The 25485-nt window shown below is 58.7% G+C and overlaps 2 protein-coding genes across 3 annotated transcripts; one reads left to right on the top strand and one right to left on the bottom strand.

Moving 5' to 3' along the window:
• Window positions 1–21: 21 nt before the first annotated feature.
• On the bottom strand, window positions 22–11648 carry LOC126638525 (cationic amino acid transporter 2-like). Its single transcript, XM_050312481.1, is given in 15 exon segments — window positions 22–176; window positions 1038–1154; window positions 1419–1527; window positions 2141–2307; window positions 2671–2813; window positions 2944–3046; window positions 3171–3307; window positions 3757–3979; window positions 4364–4500; window positions 4751–4919; window positions 5179–5334; window positions 5445–5876; window positions 6426–6445; window positions 9057–9389; window positions 11584–11648. Coding segments are annotated over 15 exon segments (2466 nt in total).
• ANXA6 (annexin A6) lies at window positions 9155–25147 on the top strand. 2 transcript variants are annotated; one of them, XM_050312015.1, is made up of 26 exons: window positions 9155–9295; window positions 11604–11664; window positions 14279–14363; window positions 14642–14736; window positions 14894–15007; window positions 15096–15186; window positions 15289–15368; window positions 15445–15501; window positions 15683–15776; window positions 15859–15954; window positions 16212–16270; window positions 16541–16663; window positions 16876–16934; window positions 17359–17437; window positions 18310–18391; window positions 18653–18747; window positions 19167–19280; window positions 19791–19881; window positions 20341–20420; window positions 20623–20676; window positions 21983–22000; window positions 22807–22903; window positions 23180–23275; window positions 23567–23625; window positions 24360–24482; window positions 24789–25147. In XM_050312015.1, exons 2-26 carry the CDS (start codon window positions 11647–11649, stop codon window positions 24846–24848), a joined length of 2019 nt encoding a protein of 672 aa, XP_050167972.1. In that variant the 5' UTR covers window positions 9155–9295; window positions 11604–11646; the 3' UTR covers window positions 24849–25147. The 2 variants fall into 2 exon arrangements, with proteins under 2 accessions (XP_050167972.1, XP_050167973.1); XM_050312016.1 differs by lacking the exon at window positions 21983–22000.
• The last annotated feature ends 338 nt before the right edge of the window (window positions 25148–25485 follow it).

Consider the following 25485-nt stretch of genomic DNA (forward strand, 5'->3'; position numbering starts at 1 on the left):
GACGGTCACTGCTCCAGGCTGTCACTGGCCTGTCCCCTCCCCAGGGCTGTTTAGCCAGGGGTGTGCATGTGTGTGTGTGTGTGTGCGTGCACCAGGCCAACGTGCTACTGGCTGTAACAATTACAAGTTTGTAAGAAGCAGCAGCCTCAAGAATTCCATGTCAGTGGTTTTGGTAACTGGTGCAGGAGCATCCCAGAGTGGGGCTGTGTGCTCTGAACCCAGTGTGGTGGGAAGATGGAGAGGGTGGGAGCAGGCCCCACAAAGACACAACAAGGGAGCCCCAGAATGGGCCCCTACAGCTGATCCATCTTTTCCTGCTCCTTCCCTCTTTTCATTCGTTTCAATGGGCTCCCAGCACAGGGCAGACCCCGAACATCCCAGCCCTGCCAAGGCTGCAGGGCCACTGCAACAGCCACTTCCGTGCTTTGTGCTGACCCTTATCGGGAAAAGAGCAGCTGAACGAGGCAGCCAGGAAGGCAACATGGATGTGGGGTCCAGCTCTTACCCACACACCTCCACAGGGTGCCCAGAGGGGGAATAGGAGTATCTGTTGTGTCAGAAACATGTCCCCCCAGGGCACTTACTGCTCCATGCATCATCCAAGCACCTCCTTGGCTCTGGGGAAGGGTGATGGGGCATCTTCCAGCTTTGCCCAGCAAGCTCAGGGATGTTGGGAGGACATGCCAGGTGCAAGGGACCAAGGGGACACTGGGGCCTTGCAGGGAGAGGTTTCAAAGGTAAAAAAAAAAAAAGCACAACCCAATAACAGCAGCAAAACCACTTGTCTGCTTTATCCTCTCCAAACAGAACTGCTTCTGCAGGGGCTCACTGTGAGGATTTGGGTTGCTCAGGGAGGTTCACCAGACCCAGGGGAAGCAGCTCTTGCAGCTGTGGCAGGGCTGTCCCCCTCTGCAGGACAGGACCCTCAGCCCACGGGCCCTCCTTGCACCTGGGCAGAGGATGGAGGGAGCCAGGCCCTCAGGGATGAGCCATCTTCTTTTGTTGCCCTGGAGCAGATGGGCACGGGGCAGTCCCACAGGGCTCCAGGGCCACTTCCCTGGCCGTGCTTCCCGGTGGCTCCCAGGGAGCTGCCCCCTCAGGCCAATGGCCCTCAGTGCTGTGCCAGATCCCGTAGCCAAAGTAAATAAGGAAACCTGGGAACAGACAGAATTAGGTGTGCATGGAGTGTTTCTCTTCCATCCCCTCCCCGCCACAGTGTGCTCACCCCTTCCCGTTCTTTTGGGCCATCTACCAGAGGACATGGTGCTCACACCACCCCTGGACATCACAGTTCAGCATCTCCTCCCTTCCCCTGTCACTGCTCTGAGCAGCATCAGTGCCACAGGCTCTCAAAGCACCAGAGCTGCACCCAGAGAGGCTGCTGCCAGCTCCAGGACCCCATGGGTGGCCGTGCTTACCGACAGCCATCCAGAGCAGGTACCGCAGCCAGGCGGCCGCGCCGAGCCGGGCCATCAGGATGCTGTTGATGGAGATGCTGAGGAGCGGCAGGAAGGGCAGGCAGGGAACCTGCAGGGACAAAGCACAAGGGAACGGGGTTTTCCCTTCTTCCCAGAGGCACGAACTGGCCTGCAGATAGGGGTTTCACAGCTAAATTCAGCTCTTTGCTGCTTTGGCTGGTTGCTGCAGGAAGCCCAGCCTGGCTGTGAGGCTCAGAGAGCCAAGCTGGGACTGCAGCCTGTGCTGGAGAGGGATGCTTGTGGAGGCTGCTTTGGTTTACATGTCCTGCACTGGGGCAGGAGCTACTGCAGGATTTGAGGGGGAGGCAGAAAACCTCTAGCAACACCAATCCAGGGTGTCAAAGCCAAGTATCTTTTTACTGAAGAGCAGCTCTGATTCCTGCAGCAGGCACTGGACTCATCAGGGACTGCAGGAGGTGCCCCTTCAGCCTGCAGGATATGAGGGGAAGAACCAGACAGCCTTCATGGTCCCTATGGAAAACCCTATGAGTTGCATGCTGCCTCCAACAGTGCTTTATTAAGGTGGATGCAGCAAAGATCTGCCTGACCTAAAGCAGAGGGAACACATCTCAATGCCACATCACTCTTTCTCCATGGCATCCCTCTCTATGCCCCAGGTCCTTCTCCCTGGGAATGTCCCTAGGGCTGGGCTGAGTGCTCACCATGAAGGATGCTCTGTCCCGGCTCTGAGGCTGCCTCCAGATGAGCAGAGCTGCTGCCAGGATTCCCAAGAGAGGCAGAGCCAGAGCTGCAATGCACCAGGCACCCCCAGCCCGCAGGCAGGGCAGCCCAGCAGTGCTCACCCAGCTCAGGGCACACACCAGGGCAGCTGTGGAGGGACCACGGCAGCGTCAGGGCAGCACTTCCCTGGGCCAGACCCATCCCTCTCCTGGGATGCAGCACCCAGGCTGCCATGGCGGGACAAAGGACAGCTGGGAGACAGGGCTGGGTGGCTTGTCATGATGGGTTTAACTTTTCTCTCCAGTCTGGGAAGCAGAAGCAGCTTGAGGTTTCCCAAGGTCCCAGTGGAGAAGCCAGCTGTGTGGCAATGGGGAGAGGGCAGGAGGGAGCCAGGCAGATCCTGCTTCCTGCTGCTGGGTGGTTTTCACTGAGCAGGAACCTGCCAGAGGTGTCCCCCGTGGGCCCCCCATGCTGGCTCCCTGTAAAGCCCATCCATCACTCCCAGACGTACCTACAGCTGTCAGAGCCCAGGCCACTGCAGAGGAGGAACGTGGGGTGGGATGCAGGGGTGGCTGGATAAGGTGGTCCCACCAGAGCTGCACAGCTGGGACCTTCCCCACAGAATTGTCCCAAGTGCTGGGTCCAGGCCGATACCTGAGGGGCAGATATTGGATGTCAAGGCACATGAGTTTGCACCTGCAGCACACCCAGGCCGGAGCCTTGTCCCAGGCATGGCCACATCAGGAGCTGGGTGAGCCCTGTCCCCTGTCCCCAGCAGTCTCACCTGAGCAGCAGCACGCAGCCAGCCACCATGGAGTAGGCCAGCAGTGTGCCGATGGACATCGTGTCCACCAGGGCTCTCAGGTCGAAGAGAAGGGCCAGGAGAGCTGCAGGGATGAGAAGCCCTTTCAGCCTCCCAGCAGAGCTCAAACAGCTACTGGTAAACCAGAGGGAAAGAGGACACCCACCAAGCCCTGCTCGAGGTTCAGGGTAACCCAACCAGTCACCCACCTGCCAGTGCTCCAGACACCAGCGTTGCCACCACTGGGCACTGACGGCGACTAACTTTGGCCAGGGGTTTGAAGAGGAGCCCGTCTCAAGCCATTGCATACAGGATCCGTGGCATGGGGAACATGGAGCCCAGGAGGCTGCAGGAAGGGGAGGAGATGGGGGAGAAGAGGACAGGAATCCAGGAGGTGCCATCCTGCCTTTTGCTCCTCCACGGGAGCTCCTTCTGTATAGTCTATGACCTTCTCAAGACCACTTTGACAAGACCATCACCTTCCTCACCACCAGATGATGGGCAGTATTGGAAAAGAGATGTCCACAGTCTCAAAGAGCCCTGTGCATGCCAGAGCACCCCAGGCCACTCCTGCGGTCACGGTGCCATCTGACCACTTCCTCCAGCTTTGGGCTCAAAGCAGAATGCTGGGGGATTTGGCTGCTCTCCTTGATCAGGAGGGGCCAGGGTTTGTGGGGAAGGGCTGAGGGATTTTGGCCAAGCAGGGCAGTCAGAAGGAAGGGGTTGGAGATAGCTCCTGGATGTGTTATAACTCCAGTGCAACCTTGCTCTTAACCTTCAGCAGATGCCACTCACCTGGTTGTCAGGGCACACAGTGACCCTGCAGCCACGGTGTACTTTGCACTGCTCCAGCCAACATATTCAAAAGCCACTGGCAGTGGGCTCATGGGGTCCAGGAGGTAGTAGGGCATCATCAAGGTGAGGGCAGCAGACACCCCAAAGTATGCCAGGAAGCAGATGAGGAGGGAGAGGATGATGCCCATGGGGATGGATCTCTGCGGGTTCCTCACTTCTTCCCCTAGGAAGGACAAGCTCAGCTGTAGGAGCAGATGCTCATGTAATGTGCACAGCATGCTAAGAGCCCAGCTCAGATTGGAGAGTATATCCTGTATCCCTCCAGGAGAGGGGACACAGAGACCTTCTAGCAAGGACCACTAGACCTCCCGGGCTCCAGGGATATGGGGATAGGGAATGTCTGCTTCAGGATTAGCCCAGACACGCCACGTGGACTCTCGTAGTTCCTCCTCTGAGCACAGAGGGCAGGAGAGGGCGTCTGCAGCACAGAGCTGGGAATGTGCCTGTTCCCAGCCCTGCACCAGCTCCTGGGACTGTGGGGACAGTCACTGCTACGGCCCCCGTCTTCAGGGGAGGGTCCCACTGGCATCACTCCCACCTCACTTACCCGTGGTAGCAATGCAGTCAAATCCAACAAAGGCATAGAAACAGGTGGAGGCTCCAGCCAAGGTCCCAGTGAAACCATAGGGCATGAAGCCTCCCACCCCAAAGGCACTGGTCGTGTTGTTGGCCATGGACTGGTTCCTGGGAGGAGGAGGAAGAGTCAGGCAGTGCAGGGCTGTCAGTGCAATGCGGTCCCAGGAGGGGGTCAGGCTGAACAGTCCATCCAACCAGCTCAGCCCTCAGCATCAACCCAGCAGGGTTAAGACTTTGCCACTAGGGCAGGGAGAAATGGGAGAAAGCACGATTTCCTGGGATAAAACATTAGGGGGGTGACCCAGCCACCCCCATCCCCACCCTGAAGTCACCACAGGGAGAGCAGAGCCCCTCATACCCATCCTCATGAGAAACTGCCCGTGGCAGGTCGTCCTCCCCGAGCTTCCAGTTGCTCAGGTCACCTTTGATGAAGCCACTCACTGTGACAAAGAGCAGGACAAGTACGTTGAGAGCTGTGAAGGCTTTGTTGACCATGGTGGACTCCTTCACTCCAAAGGAAAGAAGCCCTGGAGAAGAAACAAAACAAAAGTGGACAACCCCCTGGATGACACCAGGCTAGACATTACTGGGGAGGGTGGAAAAGTGGGGACAGTGGTAGAGAGCCAGGAGGACCTGCAGATTTCCACAGATTCCCCTTCTATTCCCCATTCTTTGCTCAGGGAAGCAGCAAAGCCTCAGAGGGGTCAGCACTATCCTGAAGAGCCCACAGTGGGGTGAGGAGCTTATCCTACCTGATGGAGGGTGGCATAGGGAGAGGCATCCTACCTGCCAGCAGGACCACCAGGCCAGCAGCAAAGGCGTCTGGGTGCTCTGCCAGCCCCACAGAACTCATGGCCGCGTGAGCACCCAAAAACCTCCCCATCTTCTTGCCGAGGAGCTGGTCGAAGGTAGCGCTCCAGGCCCGGGCAACACTGGCAGTACCTGGGGAGAGGTGACATCTGGGGCAGTGATGGTGGTCCTGGGAGGCCTCAAAAGACACCCAGCAAAGCCACCAACACAGCAAAGGTGGAGGGATCAAAGGGCTCTTGTACCGATGACGTAGGACAGCAGCAGATTCCACCCAGCGACGAAGGCCCCCAGCTCGCCCACGGTCACGTAGCTGTAGAGATAGGCAGACCCAGCCAGGGGCACACGGGCCCCGAATTCGGCGTAGCACAGTCCTGCCAGGGCAGACACCACAGCTGCAATCAGGAAAGAAAGGACGATGCTCGGGCCAGAGCTGGTCTTGGCCACCTCCCCTGCCAGGACATAGACCCCGGCCCCCAGCGTGCTGCCCACTCCCAGGGCGATGAGGTCCACGGTGGAGAGGCAGCGGCGGAGGCTGGAGCCCTCTGAGCTGCCTGGCACTTGTTTTCTGCGGGAAAGCATCTTTGGAACAGAGCGTAGGCAGCCCCAGCATGGCATCTGTGGGAGAGGAAAGCAGCAGGCATGAGGATACTGCTGCCCCACGGGCACTGACTGTCCTGGGGTGTGACCCAAACACAGCCTGAATGTTTTCGTTGCAGCTCCCACCATCCACACAGTGCTTTCTGAACTCACTGGGTGCTGCCTGTTCTCTGTCTCTGCCAGAAAAACAGCCTATTTTTGGGCTAAAGTGAGAAGTGGAGCGATGCATGATTGGGGCTTGCTGGGCTCTGTCCGACTGTGCTATGGTGAGAGGGGATAAGGACACCTGCTTGTCTCCCTGCCAGCTCAGAAAGACCTGTTGCTCTAGCAGAATCCCCAGCAAGGACACACTGCCCAGATTATCCCAGCACCAAAGGCAATATCAGCCCAGCAGAAACCCCAAATAGTGTGATAACTGTGCTTTGGGGAAAAAGGGTGCTTGGTATGGCATGCCTAGGATCTGTGTGCCTTCCCCCATCCTGCACACCCTTTCCCAGGGGTTCCCAGGACTGGAGAACAGGGGATGCATGGCTCCATATCCCATGGTGCTGCCAGGCCCTCCAGGTTACCCCAAAGCAAAGCAAAGCCTGTGCCACACACTCAGAATTCCATAACCTGCTACTTACTGGCGGTAAGCGGCACATCCCTGCGGCACAGGGGACACAGGGCCACGCAATCCCTGCTGTGGTGTGGAGCCAGAGGGGACAGGGAACACCCCAGGGTAGTGCCCCACACCCTGACCCATGGGATGGAGTGCTGTAAATCCTGTGGCACAGGGAGCCCCAACCTCCAGGACAAATCCTGTATCTCCTAGAGGTGAGGGGCTGCTGCCTTCACACCCCCCCAGCAGCACCCACCCACTGCACAACACCCATCCCGCCCTGGGCATCCCGCCCTGAGGATTCTCCCTTCTCCTGCAAACAAACTACTTACTCCGGCCATCCTTTGGGCAAACTGCTCCAGTGGCAAGCTGGTGAGGAGGATGAGCACCAGGCAGCCCCTCTTACACTCTCCCCTTAAATCCCTTCTGGGAGTGCCCCGGCCCTCCCCCTGCTGACCACCGCTCCGGGCTGCACAATGGGAAATCTATGCAGAAATATTTTTCCCACAACGCTGTCCAAATCATAAACACAGCCTGCAATGCTAATGGGCTCAGGGGCATTACTGAGGGTGTTTGATTCGCTCCTCCAAGCTGCCTGGGCAGGTGAAAGGGGGAACTCCTTCCCTCTGTCTCCGCTCCCTCACACCAGGACCCGCTTTTCCATCTGTGGAGATGGTTTTGGAAAAAATCCAGGCAGAAAAGAGCAGAAACATGGCCAGATTGGGGTGCAGGGGTGCATGTACCTACAGCTGTGACTGTACCCAGGCTGAGATGTCCCTGGGGAACACAGAGGAAGGTGAGCAGGTCCCAGAATTGACTGCAGCAGTGAGGCAGAGGAGCACAAACCCAGCTCCATGGGATGTTTGCAGCAGCATGTGCAGCTGTAGCTCCAGAACTAATGTCCTGAGGCTGCCTGCACTTCCCTGATATTTGGATGCTGCCAGGGTGCATCCCACAGGGGCTGAGCAGCAGAGTGTGAGCAAGAGCTGGGATAAATCAAGGGCTGGGCTTAAATGAAGGCACAGGGCTGTGAGAATGGGGGTTCCGGGTGAGGCTGTTTGGGGCCAGTAAGCCACATGAGTGTCCTTGGGCACCAGCAAGGCTGTTCTGCAGGGCTGCTCCTGGCAGAGAGAGGCCATGGGGGAGGCAACAATGTGGCCTGGCTGGATATCAGCTTCTTGGGAGAAGAGGACCAACTCTGGGCTCCGAGGAGAGGGTGAGAGATGGTGTTTGGGATGAAGAGCTAACTTTGATTTTATTGTAGGTAGTGCTCAGGCTGACTCTGCTTACAGTATTTGGAGACAAAACCCTCTTAGCAGTGGTTCAGCACATCCTCTAGCTTTCAGTTTCCAAAGAGCAGAGGAAGGGAGCACCAGCCATGCAGGAGCAAAGCAAGGAAGGATCCAGAGCATCTAAAGCGTAGGTGTACCCTCTAGCCACAAGGCTGCCTTGTCCTGCCTGCATGGGGCAGCCACATGTCCCCAGAGCACCCTGTGAGCTGCTGGGCTCACACCTCTGGGGCAGGGGGGCTCAGCACACCATGGCACAGCCAGGGGCACAGGGAGGAAAGCAGGGCTCTTGTCCCACACTACAGTGCAGGGTGAACAAAGCCCTGCTTGTCACCCACGCCGTCTCACATGAGCGAGGTCTCCAGACATCAATGCCAGCCCAAGGGAACATTGTCCTGAGGGAAAAACAGGGCACCAAGGAGCAGCCAGTGCTAGCTGGCCATGAGGGTCTCCCCCTCCCAGGCTGCCTCCAGGGGAGCACAGCCCTGTGGCTGCAGGACAGCCATCGGGTATGTCACAGCCAGCCTGGGGGCCCTGCTGCCCAGGACAGGCAGGGCTGAGCAGCTCAGATGCTATACAGCCCCAGAGATCTGCTCAAGCCAGCGGGTACCACCAGGACTTGGATGCCTGAAAAGTTACACACCAGCAACCTTCAGCATCTCCAGGGGTCCCTTGGTTTTATCTGCTCTTGCTGGTGTCGACCAGAGTACAGACACCCCTGCCCGTGGTTCCTGGGGAGGCCTGACAGCTCCTCCAGCCCTGCTGCAGCTTCTGTGCTGGCTGGTGCAAAGGGTGGTGGCAAAGAAAGATGGGTTAGCCTGGGTGAGGCAGGGAAGGAAATGGCCTCAGGGCACTGCAGGCAGCAGTACAGGAGCATCCTGGAGAGGCTCAGCCTGCATCTGCACCCACGCTGTGCTGCAAGGTCCTCTCATCCCTGTGTCTGCAGCACGGGAGGGAAGGTTTGGGGGAAAACCAGATCCTTGAGCCAGCTCTGGTCCTGCCCCACAGATCCTCACTGCAGAGCCTTGCTCAGCACCTTCCCCCTTCAGCAGGTCCTGGGGTGCCAACCTCACCCCATTCTTCTTTCCTCCAGCTCTTGCAGAGAGTCAGGGCTGCACATTTCCCAGCCACGACCAGGAAAGGGGGGATGTGGCTGACAACAGGACAAGCCCGGGAGGCAGTGGGGAACCCTGCCCCTGGCATTCACCAGGAAACCACAGCAGGGGGTGCGATGGAAGGGGATGAAATTTCCGCAGCTGAAGTGCAATCACCGGCATGGCCTGGCACCGTGCCTGTCACCGCTGCTGGCACACGGCCCCTGCACCCACCGGTGGGGTTGTTGTGCCAGGTGACCCCCTTCCCCGTACCTGGGCAGGGGCAGGGTGCTTTTGCGGGCACCCGGCTGAGGTCTGGCGTGGCTGCGGGTGTGGGATGTGTCCCTGGCCCCGCTGCCGCGGCAGGCGGGGACTGGAGGGCTCATGAGCAGTGACGTCTCCGTCTCGCCGCGAGGAAACAGCTGCTGGCCAAGGACGAGCGCTCGGCCACAAGAACACCCCGAGAGCGGCGGCTGCTCCTGCCAACAGCCCGGACAGGCCCCGTGCTGCCGGTCAGTGCCGGGGGTGCGGGGGGGAACGGGCGGGTCTGCAAACCCACCGCAGCAGAAGGTGCCAAAGCCACCCTCGGGCGAGCGGAGGAAAGCCCTGGAAAGCCCAGGCTGGGCGGTGAGCCGTGCAAGCAGAGGCTCCCTCCAAGGGGCGTCTGCAGGGGGATCCCTGCTTATTTCTTTTTATGAAAAATCTTCCCTTTTGAACAAGGCCCCGGGGGGGCTGCGCTGCCGGCGGGTGATTTTTGGGGTGTGCGCTGGCGTTGCTGCGGGGCCCATGGGTGTGTCCCGGCCAGGATGCGCCTTTGTCCACGCTTTGGTGCTGCCGGGGCTGCGGAAACACCCATCCCTCCAGCTGGGATCCAAGCTGAGGATCCCCCCCGGTTTGGTACTCGCCAGGTTTTGATAGGTAAATGCACCCTCGGGCACCCCAGAGGCTCGGAGCTCTAGAAAGGCGGGGGAGCATTTTAAGGGTGGGGTGAGACGACTTCCCTTGCCCCACCAGGAGGACGGATGCGGGCTTTTTTTAACCTGGGGAAGCTCCCTTTGCTCCCCACAGGCAGGACGTGTGGTGGGGCACTGGGTGTTGTGGCCTCTGTGCGGGGGGACACCCACAAGGCAGTCGGGCTCCTGGGGTGCAACCCCTGAGCCCAAAGCCGTGGCAGGGACCTTGGGGTTGTAGGGGTGCACTGCTGGGGGGACAGAGGCTTCTGCAAAGGCTGTGCACATAATTTAGGATTTCTCACTTTTTGTCCAGGGAGGCCCATAACCCCCATCTCTCCTCCGTTTGGGGGAGGAGGTGTACCCCCATGCCGGGGCACTGCAGCCCCTGGGTTTCACTGTAGGTTTCACTGCCCACTGGATGCCATGTGTTTGTCCAGGCATCTTCCCAGGGCTGCTCCCCCAGCCCCTGCCGAGGTGTTGGCAGCAGTGGGGGACAGGGACAGGGCACTGCAAGGACAGGTCGGGACTGGGTGTGGTCGGCGATTCTCCATCACTGCTGAGATGAGTTGGGTGGTCTCAGCCCAGCTGCCACAGGAACCTAGAGCCAGGCAGGAGGGCTGTGCCACGGTGGGATTTCTCTGCTCCCGGGAGGGTACACAGCTTCACCTACAGGCTCCAGAGTGGCACTAAAAGGCTGCGTGGGTGGGGGTGGGATCCCTTGGCACCCACCCAGCACCCGGCCGCAGTGCGGCCCCGCCGCGTGTGGGGCACGTGGGGGCTCTCCCCCAGCCAGGAGCCATGTGAAGGGTCACCGAGGCTCCCCAGCTGACAAGGGAAGGGGCGGTGAAGGCAGCTTTGGTTTCTTGCAAAACTTCCTTCACTCAGCAAGGGTGCCCGTGGGTGCCACAGGCTTCCTGCACCTGAGTGGGGGGATGAGGGGTTGGGTCTCCCACTCCACGACTGCTCTCACAGGGATGTGTGGCCAAGCCTGGGAACTTAATGTGATTTCTCCTGCTCGCTCTGTGGCATGAAACCAAACTCGTCTGGGGTCAGAAATCCCCCCAGGGCGGCCCTGCTCTGCCTTGAGCTTTTCTGCAACGTGTCTCAGAGGGAGGGTGAGCGAGCAAGGAGGGGGCCGTGCCTCATAGCTGGCCTCAGCTGACGCTCAGCGGTTCATTCATGGCCGGGCTCCATTTTCCAGCTGTTTTTCTCCCTCTGCCAGCTTCCTCGGAGCAAATGGCGCTGTCTGGGGGCTTTCTCTGGGAGGGTAGGGAGAGCACACACCGCAGTGGGTTGCAGCTATAAATGGTGCCAGTGTTAGAAAACAACCTGTGCGTTACCCTGGAAACCCAGCTGTGTTTCCTGGGCTCCAGGATGTGTGGGACTGATGGTGGCCTTGGTCGCTGCACGAAAACTCAGATAAAAGCTGGTGGGAGCTCGTGGGGGCTGCCCAGGCCCAGCACCATGTGGCAGTGGGATGTCCCCAGCAGCTGGGATGGCCCCAGGGCTTGGGGGATGCAGGGGAGCAGAGAGGCATTGCGGGGTGCAGTGGGAAGGGCCAGCCCTGCAGAGGATGCTCAGCCCATTTCCACATATTCAGCACTTTCTTCCCCCTCCGGTTTCTCTTGACACTGGCAGGAAGCTGCACAGGGCCCCTCTGCACTGCCCCTGGCCCTTGGGGTCCCCAGCTCAGTGCCAGATACCAAAGGCTCTGGTGACCACACGGTGGCCAGCGAAGCCCTTCTCCCTGACCCTCCCCACAGTACCTGGCATTGCCCTCCCGTGGGTACCACACCCACACCCATGGCGGGAGCAAACCCCCCTTAACTAACACAACCCACACTGACCTTTCTGTTCCCTCCCACAGCTCCTCCTTGCCCTCGCTCCAGTGACTTTCAGCTCGAGAAGCCATGGCACCCAAAGGAAAGGTAAGGGTGACCCCCACATGGCAGGGACGGGGACTGGAGTGCCGCAGGGCAGACCCCAGAGCCGGGGCAGTATCTCCGACATGCAGCAAGGGTGGTGACGTGCAGGGACACGATGCTGCCCAGAGCCTGTTTACATTCCTGCCTCTGCAGCCAATGCTATCTGGATGTGATGCAGATGGGGGAAGTACTGGGCTGGGGAGCAGAGACAGCAAGGAGCAAAAATCCTTTTGGGACCACAGTGGAATGGGGGAGAGAAGCAGGGGCCGTGGGAAGGGGAGAAGAGATGTTGCACTGGGGATTTGGGCTTCCACTAGAGAGAAATCCTGCCTGATCCTGCAGAGCATACAGCCCCACTTGGGCCTCTCCCCCTCCCCTGCCTGGATTATTTCCCACTCCAAGCCAGGGCTGGTGCAGTGTGGCAGCTGGGTGAGCAGGTGCTCCCTTGCAGCCAGGAAAACATCTCGGCGTGGGTGGAAAACCCTGCCTCGGTGGGCAGCTGTGGCTGGCGCGGTACAGCCTGGGCAGGGGAGGAGTCCCAGCCCAGAGCCTCCCTTCTCCGCTCTGCTTTCCATTCCCTGGGGAAATCAATTGTTTCCTCCAGCCCAATTACCTGAAGCTTCCTGCCCAGCCAAGCAGCGATTGCTCTGGGTGGAGAAGCTGAGTTACAGTGCAGAGGAGCATTCCCCTGCGGTGGTCCAGGACCCCAAGCAGCCGAGTGGTGGGAGAGAGCGAAGCCATGCTGGGAATTTTGCTTCCACCCTCCTGGCCCCAGTGTGGCTTATTTTTAGCTGGGAGGTCCCGGCCGGGCCAGGATGACTCAGAGGCTGGAGGAGGGGAGGCAGGAGGCCCATGGCAGCTGAAACAGGGGATTGAAAGCAGGATGGGGGTATGAAGAGTATGCAGCAGGCAGGATGCTGTTTCCCTCACGAGTGATGTTTCTGCCCCTCCCTGGGGCTCACTCCCACAGAGAATGCAGGGAGCATGGGGTGATGAACAGTGCTGAGCTCCTGCCTCAGTTTCCCTTGCCCTGGCCAGGGCAGCACTGTGGCAAGGTGGGCAGCTCATGCTTGGAGGGTGCAGAAAGCAGGAACACAGCCCTGCTCCCCCTTTCCATTTAACCATGGCCCAAAATCTTGGGTCACCAGCAGCACCTGTGCAACCCCAGCACCCTCTGGCCACCCTTGTTCACTCCTGCTGCCTCCAGGCACCTCCTTTGCCTTGCAATTCCTTTACATCTCAGCAAGACACGTGTGTGGCAGCAGCTTGTGCCAAGCCAGGAAGGGTCTGGGAGCTGCCGGAAAGCGAGGCTAAATCCAGCTCTCCCGATGAATCACCTGCAATACGATCTGTTCCGTGCCCACCAGGCTCCCTCAAAGGGCAGTGTCTCCTCTTGGTCCCTTCCACGTGGGACACCAGTGCCAGCAGCTCCTCCTCAGAGGGCCTGTGGGACACGCCCAGTTTCCCTCTGGAAAAGCCGCTACAGAGGCTGGTTTGTTTCTGAAGGTGCTGGAGGTGATGTGCAGCAGAGCTGTTGTGCTGGGATGGGACCCAGGGAGCTGGGGGCATGGAGCTGCCCTGTGTCCATCTGCTTGAGTTTGTTCCTGGAGGCAGTCGCTGGCTCAGGGACTGTCCTCTTCTCTGAGGACATGTTGGCTTTAGATGCCCATGCTGGCAACAGGCCTGGGCCTTTGTACAGATCCTGGGGATCTTGAAGAAGCCACGCAGCAGATCCTCAGTAGGTGATTCCAGGGAGATGCACATACCCAGCTGGCACATGGTACAAGCAGAGCCAAGGGAGGATGCTCAGTTTCCCAGGGTGCTGGCACAGCTGACAGCCCCAGCTCAGCCTGGCTCCCAGCCCTCCTGATCCCCAGCGAGACCGCTAAGGAAATGCTGCTGCTCAGCTTCTTCCCACCCTGTGCTCTGTAGGGGATATATCCCAGTTCCTTATGTGGGAGCAGGCTGGTTTCACATCTGCTTCCACCCAGGGTGGTGCTGATCTCATTCAGAGTCCAGCCCCAGGCTCCCCCAGGCTCCCCATGCAAAGCTTGGACATCCTCAGCACCCAGAGGGGTTCCCTGCTTGCAACAGGCAGTGGAAAATTGTTTCCTTTACAGTTCTGAATCCAGCCCTGATAACTCTCTTCAGCCTGGCTGTATTACAGGGGGATCACCCTGGTCCTTGGGCGCCTTCCCCTGCATTCAGGGTGTCCAATCTTCCCTTGGGATCTCCCCTTTTCCTGCCACCCACCACCCAAGGTGGTGCAGGGAACTGAAAGAGCTGAAGGACCCTGTCAACAGACCCCCTGGCTCCTGCAGGCGTGGTGCAGGGGGCTATATCTGGCTTAAACACGGGCACAAGCAGCAAACAGTGATATGACAGTGAGGGCCATGGATGTATTCCCGTGACCTGGCACACAGTTTATACAGCCAGGAGAGCAAACAGGAAACAACTGCAGAGAAGAACAAGTATTTATGTTTGAGGCTGAGCTTGGCCTTGGGCAGCCTGAGCAGAAACGGATCTCACCTCAATCCTGCTCAGCTTCAACTTCTCCTTCCCCCATCCCGCTGGGGCTGCTCCTTCCCCTTGTACCTTCTTGCCTCCTTTCCCGTAGGTCTACAGGGGCTCGGTGAAGGATTTCCAAGGCTTTGACGCCAACCAGGATGCAGAAGCCTTGTACAATGCCATGAAGGGATTTGGTATGGACACTTCTTCAGACTGTCACCCCGGCGCCACCCTTGGTGTCCCCTGTTCCTTCGGTTGACCCTTGCATGGCTGGGCGTCCTTCATCACCTCCCCTCTCAGCTGTCTGCTTTAGCAGCGTGCTGAAGCTCTCCTGGTTCCCTTTCCTCCCTGGAGACAGCTTGGCCCTGCTTCTCCTCTCAGCCCCGACTCCAAAGCAGCTTTGGGCACGGCAGGATGGCTGTGATGAGCCCAGCTGTGGTGGGCTATCCATGACTTCTGGCTCTCCCCACAGGCAGTGACAAGGAGGCCATCCTTGACCTCATCACATCCAGAAGCAACAAGCAGCGAGTGGAGATCTGCCAAGCCTACAAGTCCCTCTATGGGAAGGTAATGGCAGGAACACTCCTGGTCTGTGCTCCCACTGCAGACACAGGTGGCCGTGGCTGCCACCAACCAGCCCACGCAGGGACCCACTGCTCCCTGGACCCACTCAGAGGTGCTGTGGAGCAAAGGGTCCCCCAGCCCCTTTCTTCCCCTCCACCAGGACCTCATTGCAGACCTCAAGTATGAGCTGACGGGGAAGTTTGAGCGGCTGATCGTGAGCCTGATGCGGCCCCCAGCTTACAGTGATGCCAAGGAGATCAAAGATGCCATCGCGGTAAGGGGTGGACAAACCCCACCCCGGGGACCCTCCAAAGACCCCCCAGCCAGCCCCACTGCTCATGGGGCTGTGTCTCTGCCCGCAGGGCATCGGCACAGATGAGAAGTGCCTCATCGAGATCCTCGCCTCCCGCACCAACCAGGAGATCCACGACCTGGTGGCTGCCTACAAAGATGGTGAGGGCTGGGCAAGGGCAGGGGCTGCCCTGTGCGCCCTTGGCAAGGGCAGAGGTGAAGGGATCCAGTTTTCCAGGCCCTGACCTCTCCCTCTTCCACCAGCCTATGAGAGAGACCTGGAAGCTGACATCGTTGGAGACACATCGGGCCACTTCAAGAAGATGCTCGTCGTTCTGCTTCAGGTATGTCCGTCTGTCCAGCATCTGTAGGTGGTGGGTGCCTGTGCCCTGTGGGGCTGAGCCCGTCCCTGTCCCACAGGGCGCCAGGGAGGAGGACGACGTGGTGAGCGAGGACCTGGTGGAGCAGGATGCCAAGGTGAGGCTTGGCAGGTCGCTGTGACAGGTGGCATCTGGGTGGGGACAGGGCTGGTGGCACTGGGACCATCTGGATTTGGGCCTGCGAAAGGCGGGTGGGTGCCGAGACCACCCATGCATGGGCAGAGCCCCACCTTAGCAACACCCTGAGTGGGGCTGTGCCACCCTCCCCATCCCACAAGGACCTGCTGGAAGCTGGCGAGCTGAAATGGGGCACGGATGAGGCCCAGTTCATCTACATCCTCGGCCGGAGGAGCAAGCAGCATCTCCGCTTGGGTGAGCATCTCCTGCAAGCTCGGGGTGGGCTTGAAGGCATCTTGTCAGCTTCTCCAGGCATTGCCTTGCTCTCATCCCACAGTCTTTGATGAATATCTGAAGATTGCTGGGAAGCCAATTGAGAGGAGCATCCGGGGAGAGCTCTCTGGTGACTTTGAGAAGCTGATGCTGGCTGTGGGTAAGCCACTCCCTGAGTGGGGATGCTGCAAAAACATGTCAGTGGCCTTGCTGGAGTGGGAGGGCTCAGCAACAGGGCCAGTAAGATCAGGGCTGTGGCTGTACCTGGTGTTAGGGTGCTCAGGGAGGCTCCTTCAGGGTGGATGGGCATGCTGGATGTGGTTCCCAAGGGGTGTGGGTGCTCAGAGGCTGGGGACACTGGGGGCACTGGTGAAGCTGGGTGCTGGCATCCCTTACCATGCCTCACTTTCCTTGCAGTGAAGTGCGTCAGAAGCACAGCAGAATATTTTGCTGAAAGGCTCTACAAGGCCATGAAGGTGAGTGAATCACCCCTTCTCCACAGAGTGCTCCACAGCATTGAGGGGAGCTGGCCAGAGGAGGGACCCCCTACCATGGGGTGCTTCTGGAGAGCAGGGTCCGTGAAGACAAGGACCTATGTGACTTGGGGTCTCTGCTCTTCCTTCCAAAGGAATTATTCCTTCAGATCCAGGGCTGGGTAGAAATTGGATAGAGGGCCCCACATGTGGTGGGTTGAGCAGGGTTGTTTGGCCATCCCAGGCTTGATGTGATGGGTTCCTTCATTGCAGGGGCTGGGCACAAGAGACAACACCCTGATCCGCATCATGGTGTCCCGCAGTGAGATCGACATGCTGGACATCCGGGAGGTGTTCAGGACCAAGTATGAGAAATCTCTCTACAACATGATAAAGGTAAGTGCTGGGGATCCCCAGTCACCCTCCAAGCAGCTGCTAGTGCTGCCTCTCTTGTGATGCCAGCACCCCTGGGGGGGCTGAGCCCCCTCCCTAGCCCCCCTCTGTCAGGTGTCCATCTCTGAGGACAGGGCTCAGGGAGACCACTCTTCATGAGCCCATCCCATTGACCCTATACCTGGATGGTTCTCCATCTCCATCTGCCTTTCCAGGAGGACACCTCCGGGGAGTACAAGAAGGCCCTGCTGAAGCTGTGCGGAGGGGACGATGAGTAAGACCACCTGTCACCCCCTCTTTGTCCCTCTTCATCCCCTTGGTGCTGGGTACCACCCTCTGGGTCAGAGCCTGGTGGAGCACCTGGACCAGCAGCACCCGCAGGAACAGCAGCACAGGGGGCCCCGTGGCCCCTCAGCATGACCAGCCACGGTGCCGTGGTCTGCTCTTGGCATGTGGGAGCCCCACAAGGCAGGGACAAACCCCTGGAGGGAGGATGCTCCGCTGTGGGATTCACCACCCATTTCCCCCTGTTCCAACCCACCCAGCCCCACAGCAAGGACCTGGCTCCTGCCTCATGCCCGGCGCCCAGCGGATACAAAACACCCCTTGTAGAGGGGCATAACAGAATGAGGTGGGGCTGCTGGTGGGTGTGGGGCCCCCATGGCTCACTGTCCCCTGTCCTTGCCCTCCCATTGCAGTGCTGCAGGTGAGTTCTTCCCCGAGGCGGCGCAGGTGGCCTATCGGATGTGGGAGCTTAGTGCGGTGGCCAAAGTAGAGGTCAGAACCCTCAGCCCCCTGTACTCTCTCTCTGCTGCCTGCCGGCTTGGGACCCCTGGCTGCTCCTCTCTGCCACAGGGCACGGCCAGCCCCTCAGCTCTGCTCTGACTCTCGCTCCTCTCTCAATGCCGTTCTCTGGTTTTGGGGTATGAGGTTGGCAGGACGTAACCCTGGCAGGGCTGGCCGCCCCGCATGGGCTCCACTAACCCCTTCCTCTCTCTGAGGCCTTCCTCTTTCGGGGCTGTGGGTCCTGCATGTCTGTGAAATGCATCACGTGCAGCCCTGGCTCCAGTGCCCACCAGAAACCTCCTGCTCCCTGGGGCAGCCCAGGGCTGGCCAGGGCACGGCCGTGCCATGGGGAGCCAGCACCCTGCATGCAGCTGGAGGCACCCACAAAAGGGTGCTTTGGGATGTGCAGAAAAGACACCCTGAGGCCTACATGCAAGGAGAATGGAGACATGTTCAGAGCTGTAAGGACACAGGAGGGTAGAATCACAGAGCAGGAGAGGGCACCCCTTTAGCAACTCCTCTTCTGGCTCTCAGTGATGTGACCAGCCCAGGCTGAGGTGTCTCAGCTTTAGGGGATGCAGGTGTGACACAGAGCAGGACACTGAGACTGCAGGGACTGTCTGTTGCTGTCTTCTTCCTGCTCTTTGCTGGCCTGGCTATGGTTTGCCCCTTAATGGAAGGGGTGACAGGGGTGGGGACATCCTCACTGAGCCCCAGGTGCTTGCACTAACACATGACTTGCTTTGGCCTCAGCTTGCCGGGTGGCACCTTTCCTCCCTCTCTCCATCTCCTTCCCTCTCTCCTTCCCTCTTTCCCTCCCTCCAATCTCAGGGATAAACCTAAACCCCTCTGTGCATCCACAGCTGCGAGGAACCGTGCAGCCTGTGGGAGACTTCAATGACGATGGGGATGCGCAGGTGCTGAGGAAGGCGATGAAGGGCCTGGGTAAGTGGGGACCGTGAGTTCAGCCCCTTCCTGTTGCTCCTCAACAGCTCCTAGGGCAGAAAATCCACACTAGCCCAAGCAGGGCTGCATGGAAGCCTCAGGGAGACTAGAGAGATGGTTTTGGAGTTGTGGGAGCTCTCCCTTCCCCACCTGCCCAGTTTGTGGGGGTTGGCAATGTGCCCATGACTGGGGTGACATGGTGACACAGTGTGGCTCTGCAGCCCCCCTCGGCCCTCCCCAGCATCACTGCTGTCATTGCAGGCACGGATGAAGATGCCATCATCGAGGTGGTGACCAAGAGGAGCAACGCCCAGAGGCAGCAGATCCTAAAGGCTTACAAGGCTCACTACGGCAGGGTACTGCGGCCCCATCCCACCCTGCTCTCTCCTCCTGCCCATGTCCTGCCCCCTCCCACGTGGAGATCAGCCCCTCACTGAAAGGATTCCTACTCAGGGAGCAGTGGGCAGCTGAGGCACCCCAGTGTGCCCTGGCATTACGCCCCCAAGGAAAACAGAGTTGTCACAGCAGCCTCCCACTCTGGGTGCCCCCACAGCCCAAGGCAGGGTGTCCCTTCCCCTTCACTTGCCCCATCCTCGATCCTGCACAGAGGACTCCAGAGCCAGGATGTCTCCAGAGCCACCCCCAAAATGTGACCTTAAACCACCCCAAGGGTCTTCCACCCCCACTCTCCTCCCCTGTTTTCTCACCCGTGTTGCCTCGACCAATCCATCCCCGTGGAAGCAGCTGGGGACTGAACCCTCAAACGCTTTCGCAGGACCTGATGGCGGACCTGAAATCCGAGCTGTCAGGCAGCTTGGCCAAGCTGATCCTCGGGCTCATGCTGACGCCAGCGCAGTACGATGCCAAGCAGCTGAGGAAGGCTGTGGAGGTAATTGCCACACTGCTGGTGTTGGTGCCAGCACGGGAGGTCGAGGCGGTTTTCACTGTGACTGCACCCGCAGGCTGTGGCCCAGGGCTGTGAGTGCCCCTCAGCTTCACACACTCCAGGCTCTCGTTTCCTGTACAGAAGGAGAGAGCAGAAAGCACCAGGACAAAGATCTGGTTTGCACTCAAGACCTGCTGGGAGCCCAGTTTGGCCTCTTTGCAGCCCAGCATGCTCAGCCAGCTTGTAGCCACAGGAGAGCCAGGGTAGAGGCAAACCAATAGCTGGCACTACTATCCACCAGTCACACCAGTTGGAACCCCACTATCAGTGTGCTTGGACACTTTCATGTTGGTTCCTACCAGTCCCTGGGGACATTTGCTGGACATGAACTTCTGGCTTGTGGTTGCCCTGGGGTTAGAGCAGCCCTTCCTTGCTTGGCACCATGGGGCAGTGCCACCGTGTCCCCATCCAGTCCTGGTACCTGCAGCTATCTGCCATGCCACTGTCTTGCAGGGGGCCGGCACAGACGAGAGCGTCCTCATAGAAATCATGGCCACGCGGAACAACCAGGAGATCAGGGCTATCAACGAGGCATATCAGGAAGGTACGGCACGGGAGGGGTGTGGGGAGCACCCAGACCCTGGGCACAAACCATGTACAATGCTGTGCAAGGCCCTTCCTTGGCAGCAGTTTTGTGTTTGGACTGGATCCATGGGTCGGTGATGTGAAGGTCTAAGAGTCCCTCCAGCAGAGCGCTGGTCCTGGCCTCTCTCAGTCTCACAGTGACATAACCCAGCTCTGCCATCAACGTCTCCTTTTCTGAGAGCTCTTTTGTAATGATCCCATTTCCTCCAGAGCACCTGCAGCAAGAGACTTTGCTCATGCTCAGGGCATTAGAGCTGATCCCCTCCTCCCTGGGCCTGAAAGCAGCAGGTGGGGGAATCTGCTTCAGCCATGCAAGGGCTGGAGGATGCCACTGCCGTCCCATGGGCACAAAAGGCACTGCTGGGTGGGAAGCTGAGCTGCAGGCAGGATGCAGGGCTCATCCATCCCTTCTCCACAGCCTACCACAAGAGCCTGGAAGATGACCTGAGCTCTGACACGTCGGGGCATTTCAAGAGGATTCTTGTCTCACTGGCTCTGGTAAGGGCGGCTCTCCCTGGCGATTGTCCCCTTCCTGCCCGCAGGCAGTGCTGGGGCTCTGCAGGGACAGTGGCTATGGAGAAGGTAGAGCATCCCTGCCTGGCTGGGCAGTGCTGCTGGATCCTGTCTGTCACCCCCTCACTTGGGGCTCTCCCAGGAGATGTCCTCTCCCCAGCTCCATGACTTTTGTATCCAACCGCAGGGCAACCGCGACGAAGGACCAGAGAACCTCACACAGGCCCACGAAGATGCCAAGGTAAGGCCTGTATTGGCAGTGCTCTGATGGGCTCTGCATTAAAAAAAAAAAAAAAGAGGATGTTGCATCCCCTGGTCTGGAAATGGCATCCTCAGGGAAGCAAATGCTGCTGGGGCAGGGTCTCTGTAAACTGCAGTGGGAGATGCCAGGTGAAGTGATACTTTTGGAGGTACAGCTTCCAGGCCTGATTCCTGATGCCCTGGGCTCTGCTGCTCCATGCACAGGGAAGCTGTAAACAAGGAGAGCAGCCCCAGGGAGCTCCCAACCTGGGGACTGCATGCTTTCTTATGCAGAGCTGCCACTTTGAGGTTCAGTGACACATACTGATACTGAAATCTGGTATCTGAGCTTCAAATGCAGCTTTGGGCTGGTCTGCAGGAGCCACCTGCCTCTGTGTATTGGGCATGGGGCAGCCCTGAAGCCTTAGACACACCAGAATCCCAGCCTCAGCCCCCAGACCATTCCCTCATCTCTACTGGGCTGCGGTGAAACAGGACTAGAGGGGGAAGGCTGAGCAGGGGGGATGTTGGGGACCCATTTCCTGGCTCAAATCCTGATCCCAGAAGACTTGTGACCCATGGGCTGTGTGCTCTGAGCTCCTGCTCCTCTGGGCCAAGTCTTTTCTGAAAGAGGCTGGGAAGCTCTGAGCAGGGTCAAACCTGGGCTCTCGCTTGTCTGTCCTGTGCCTGTGCTGTCCTGAATGTTCCAAAGCATGGGAGAGAACCACAGCATTCCCATCAGGGCTGCTGCCAGCAGAGGGAGTGGATGCTGCACTGCCTGCATCTCGGCCACACGTGCTGCCTGTACCCCTGCCCATGCACTGCCTGCACCCCTGCCCATGCCCTGCCTGAGCCCCTGCTGCATGTGCTGCTGCTAACCTTGCCCTGCTGCACAGAAAGAGAGAGCCAGGGATGACAAGCACAGGGACAAGCCAGCCAGGTGGCACCTGACCTGGCACCAACGCTGCATTTTGTCGGCAAAGCTGCCCTTCTTATCCACCTGGCAGAGGTGGGCAGGCTAATGGGAGCCAGCCCAGGGCTAGGCAAGGATGCTCCCTGAGGAGCAAGAGGCACCCAAGCCCCAGGGAGGGGGCTCACTTTGTTTGGCCAAAGACCACCCTCCCACAGTACTGGTGTAGAGGCCAAACTGGAGGAGGACACAGGTCCTGCTCGTGGGGAAGCAGAGGAGATGGGTCAGGTAATTTTAAGGGATTTTGCTAGACTTCCCTTGCTTTGCTTGGGAAGGATAAAGGTTGGGCAGCACTTTTTGACCCTGTTGTCTTCCTGTCTCTCTCTCTCTCTACCAGGTTGTTGCTGAGACCCTGGTGAGTGCCCTGCCCTTTCGCTCCTCACCCTTCTGCATGTTTGAGGGGATGCTGTGGTCCTGGGGTGCAGGGCTGGGGCTGGGAATTGCAGCCCCACAAACTGGGCTCTTCTGACCACATGTCCTGTGCTCACTTGCTTGGGACTCTGATGTCCTTGCATCAGGGTGGGAGACAAGGGGACAGATGGGACCTGCAGGAGGGCACCTTCCTGCCCTTGGGGACTGATCCTGCCCGTTGCCTGCATGCAGGACCTGTGTTCCTGGCAGCGTGGGACTCAGGGCTGGCTTCCCTGGCTCACCAAAAGTGGGAAATGGGGAAGAGGTGACTTTCTCCTGCAACAACCAAATGGGTGCAATGAGTACAGGCCCCCGCTGAGCCCCATAGTGGGGTGGCAGCTGTTTCATCCACGGGCAGCACTGCTGTGGCCCAGGGTGAAGGGATGGCTCCCATGTCTGGCAGCTCTGAATTGCCTCTCCAGTACTGGTCACCCCCAAAACACTCACCTCAAAGGACAAAAAAAGTCTTAAACCATGAGCATTGCGAAGCTTTTTACGTAAAAACTGGAAAACGTTTTTCTTAGAGGTAACCTGTGAATGTGCAGTTTCACATCCATGCAGAGAAAATGCCTTTTTTGGGGAAAAAAAAAAAACAAACAGCCTCATTTTCCTGCTCCTAAGAGCCCACCCTCTTTGCAAGAGGGTGTTCAGTCAGGACTGGCTGTCTCAGGAAGAGCTGTTTGACATCTGTGTCCTTCTCTGCCATACCCATCCCCTTGCTTCCCTCTTCCCTCTTGGTTGCTCTTCCAGAAACTCGCTGATGTCTCCAGCAACGACTCCAGTGACTCCCTGGAGACCCGCTTCCTCAGCATCCTCTGCACCCGCAGCTACCCCCACCTCCGCAGAGGTAGGACCACATTTCTCCACTGCAGCTGCACCTTCAGCTTGAATTTGGGCTGGATGGGATGGGGATCTCCCCAGGGCTGAGGTTGACCCCTGTCTCCCCAGCAGTGGTGGGGATAAGACAGTGGGAAGAGATGGTGTGGCATTTGAGGTGGCTAATTAAAGTCACCCAAGCCTGCTCTGGTCCCACCTCGTCCATGGCTGAGGCCTGAGTCTCCTGGGTGCCCAGGGCTGGGATGGAGTGGCTTGGCAGTGACCCTTTCCTCTCCCCCTTCCCCAGTGTTCCAGGAGTTCATCAAAATGACCAACCACGACGTGGAGCATGCCATCAAGAAGCGGATGTCGGGAGACGTGAGGGACGCCTTCGTGGCCATTGGTCAGTGCCCGGGGGGTGTTCCCTCAGGGCAGGGCTCCCTGCAGGCCAGGCAGCCCCTTTGCCTGCCTCTGCCCAGGCAACGTGGTGGCAGATTCCTGCTGCCTTTGGACCATGGAGACTCCCAGTGTGGTGTGGGGTTGGGGCATTTATAGGGCATCCTACTACGGGGCCAAGCCTGCACCATTGTACCAAGGAGGGCTCGTAGCTGACCCAGTGGGTGGCACAGCTGCTTGCTGTGACATGTCCCCTGGGTGCCACGAGCTCACTTCCCCTGCCCTCTGTGTTTTGCAGTCCGGAGTGTGAAGAACAAGCCAGCCTTCTTTGCTGACAAGCTCTACAAGTCCATGAAGGTGCGGACAGGCTCTCCTGGGGCTGGGCTGAGGAGGGGGCTGTGCTGGGCAGACATCCTTTGGGACTCGGTGATCCCATGGCAGGGAAGGGGTTTGTCCCCTGGCTGTCCCTGAGGGGAGTAGGGCAAGGCTGAGCTCAAACCAATATCTGGGGACAGCAGGAGATGTGTCAGGCTGGTGTCGTGCCAGAAGCAAGTCCAAGGAGAGATCACAGAACAGTTTGGGTAGGAAGGGACCTTTAAAGGCCATCTAGTCCAAATCCCTGAAATAAGTAGGGACATCTTCAAGTAGGTCAGACTGCTCAGGGCTCCATCCAGCCTGGCTTGGAATGTTTCCAGGGATAGGCCTTTCTGGGCAAGCTGTGCCAGTTTCACCACCTTCATTGCAAAAAATTTCTTCATTATATCTAGTCTGAAATCTTCCCTCTTTTAGTTTAAAACCATCATGCCTTGTTCTATCACTACAGACCCTGCTAAAAAGTCTGTCCCTATCTTTTTTAAGCCCCCTTTAAGTACTGAAAGACTGCAATAAGGTCTCCCCAAAGCCTTCCCTTATTTAGGCTGAACAACCCCAACTGCCTCAGCCTTTCCTCATAGGAGTGGTGTTCCAGCTCTCTGATCATTTTTGTCACCCTCCTGTGGACCTGATCCACAGTTTGGACTGTGCTAGAGATGCCAGGTGGATCTGTGAGCCCCAGTCCCTGCAGGGTTATTTATTCAAGCTCCTCCTTGCAGGGTGCTGGCACAGATGAGAGGACCCTGACCCGGATTATGATTTCCCGGAGCGAGATTGACCTGCTCAACATCCGGGGCGAGTTCATAGACCTGTTCGACAGATCGCTGCACCACATGATTGAGGTGAGGGGAGAGGGAGGTCCCTCCCCAGCTCAACACTGTGGGGCTGAGCCCCGGCCCTGAGCCCTGAAGGTGCTGTGAGTGCTGCCATGAGCGGCACAAGGGCTGAGCATCACCTGGGGAGGGGGAACCTGCCCCCACCAGGCTTGGTTGTACAGACCAGAGGATGGCTGTAGAGAGGATGTGCTGACATCTTCCACTGCTGCACAGATAACCTGCAGGGTGGCCTGCACATGGAGCTGGGCCTTCCCTGTGCCCAGCACCTCGAACTGGGCTTCCCCAGCCCTGACACGGGTCTCCCTCTTGCAGAAGGACACCTCTGGCGACTACCGCAAGGCTCTGCTGGCCCTGTGTGGGGGGGAGGACTAGGCGGCAGCGGGGGCCCCTTCTTCGTGTCTGAGCCAGCACCCACCCACCGCCTTGATGTCACCGCAGCTTCGGGGGCTTCGGGGGACGCTCGGTTCCCTGCACAGGACGACTCACTTTGCGCTGGACAGCGGCACCACATTGCAAGCGGGGGAGTCTCGGGGAGGGGAGCAGAGGGGTCTGGGTAGGGGGATTGTCTTGAAGCAAAACAGTTCGTACCCAAACCTGCCACTAACCTAGGAATATACCCAGATTAAAAAGACAGTTTCAAAATCTGATTAATAAAGCCTTATTGTTGCTGACCCTGGGGCGAGAGCAGTCGATTTATTGGGGCAGGCTTGGGTGGGACTGAGGAGCCTTAGTGCTTCCTTGCTCCCCTAGGCAAACTTCGGGCAAGAGCCCTGCCCCAGCTCCAGGGAGGGCTCTGATGACACCCCAAAGCCCCTCTGAGCAACACTGCTGTTGAGAAAGGGGCTGAAAGTGCACATGGGGCTGGCAGCAGCACAGGGATTTCACCAAGAGCTTCACTTCATGCCTCTGAAAATCCCCGGCAGCGTTCGTGCCGCTGTGTGGATGGTGCTTTCATAAACCAGAGATACAAATCAGACTTGATGGCATCCATCCGTCCTCGCACGCGGTT

Source organism: Myiozetetes cayanensis, unplaced genomic scaffold, assembly GCF_022539395.1.
Source record: "Myiozetetes cayanensis isolate MyiCay16 unplaced genomic scaffold, myiCay2020 scf17, whole genome shotgun sequence".
Lineage (NCBI taxonomy): Eukaryota > Metazoa > Chordata > Aves > Passeriformes > Tyrannidae > Myiozetetes > Myiozetetes cayanensis.

What these genes read in the sequence shown, in the direction of transcription:
- ANXA6 (XM_050312015.1), top strand. An exon ending in CTGTGCGGAGGGGACGATGA is followed by an intron (nt 16,935 to 17,358) that starts GTAAGACCACCT and finishes CTCCCATTGCAG; the next exon opens with TGCTGCAGGTGAGTTCTTCC. An exon ending in CGCTGCACCACATGATTGAG is followed by an intron (nt 24,483 to 24,788) that starts GTGAGGGGAGAG and finishes TCCCTCTTGCAG; the next exon opens with AAGGACACCTCTGGCGACTA.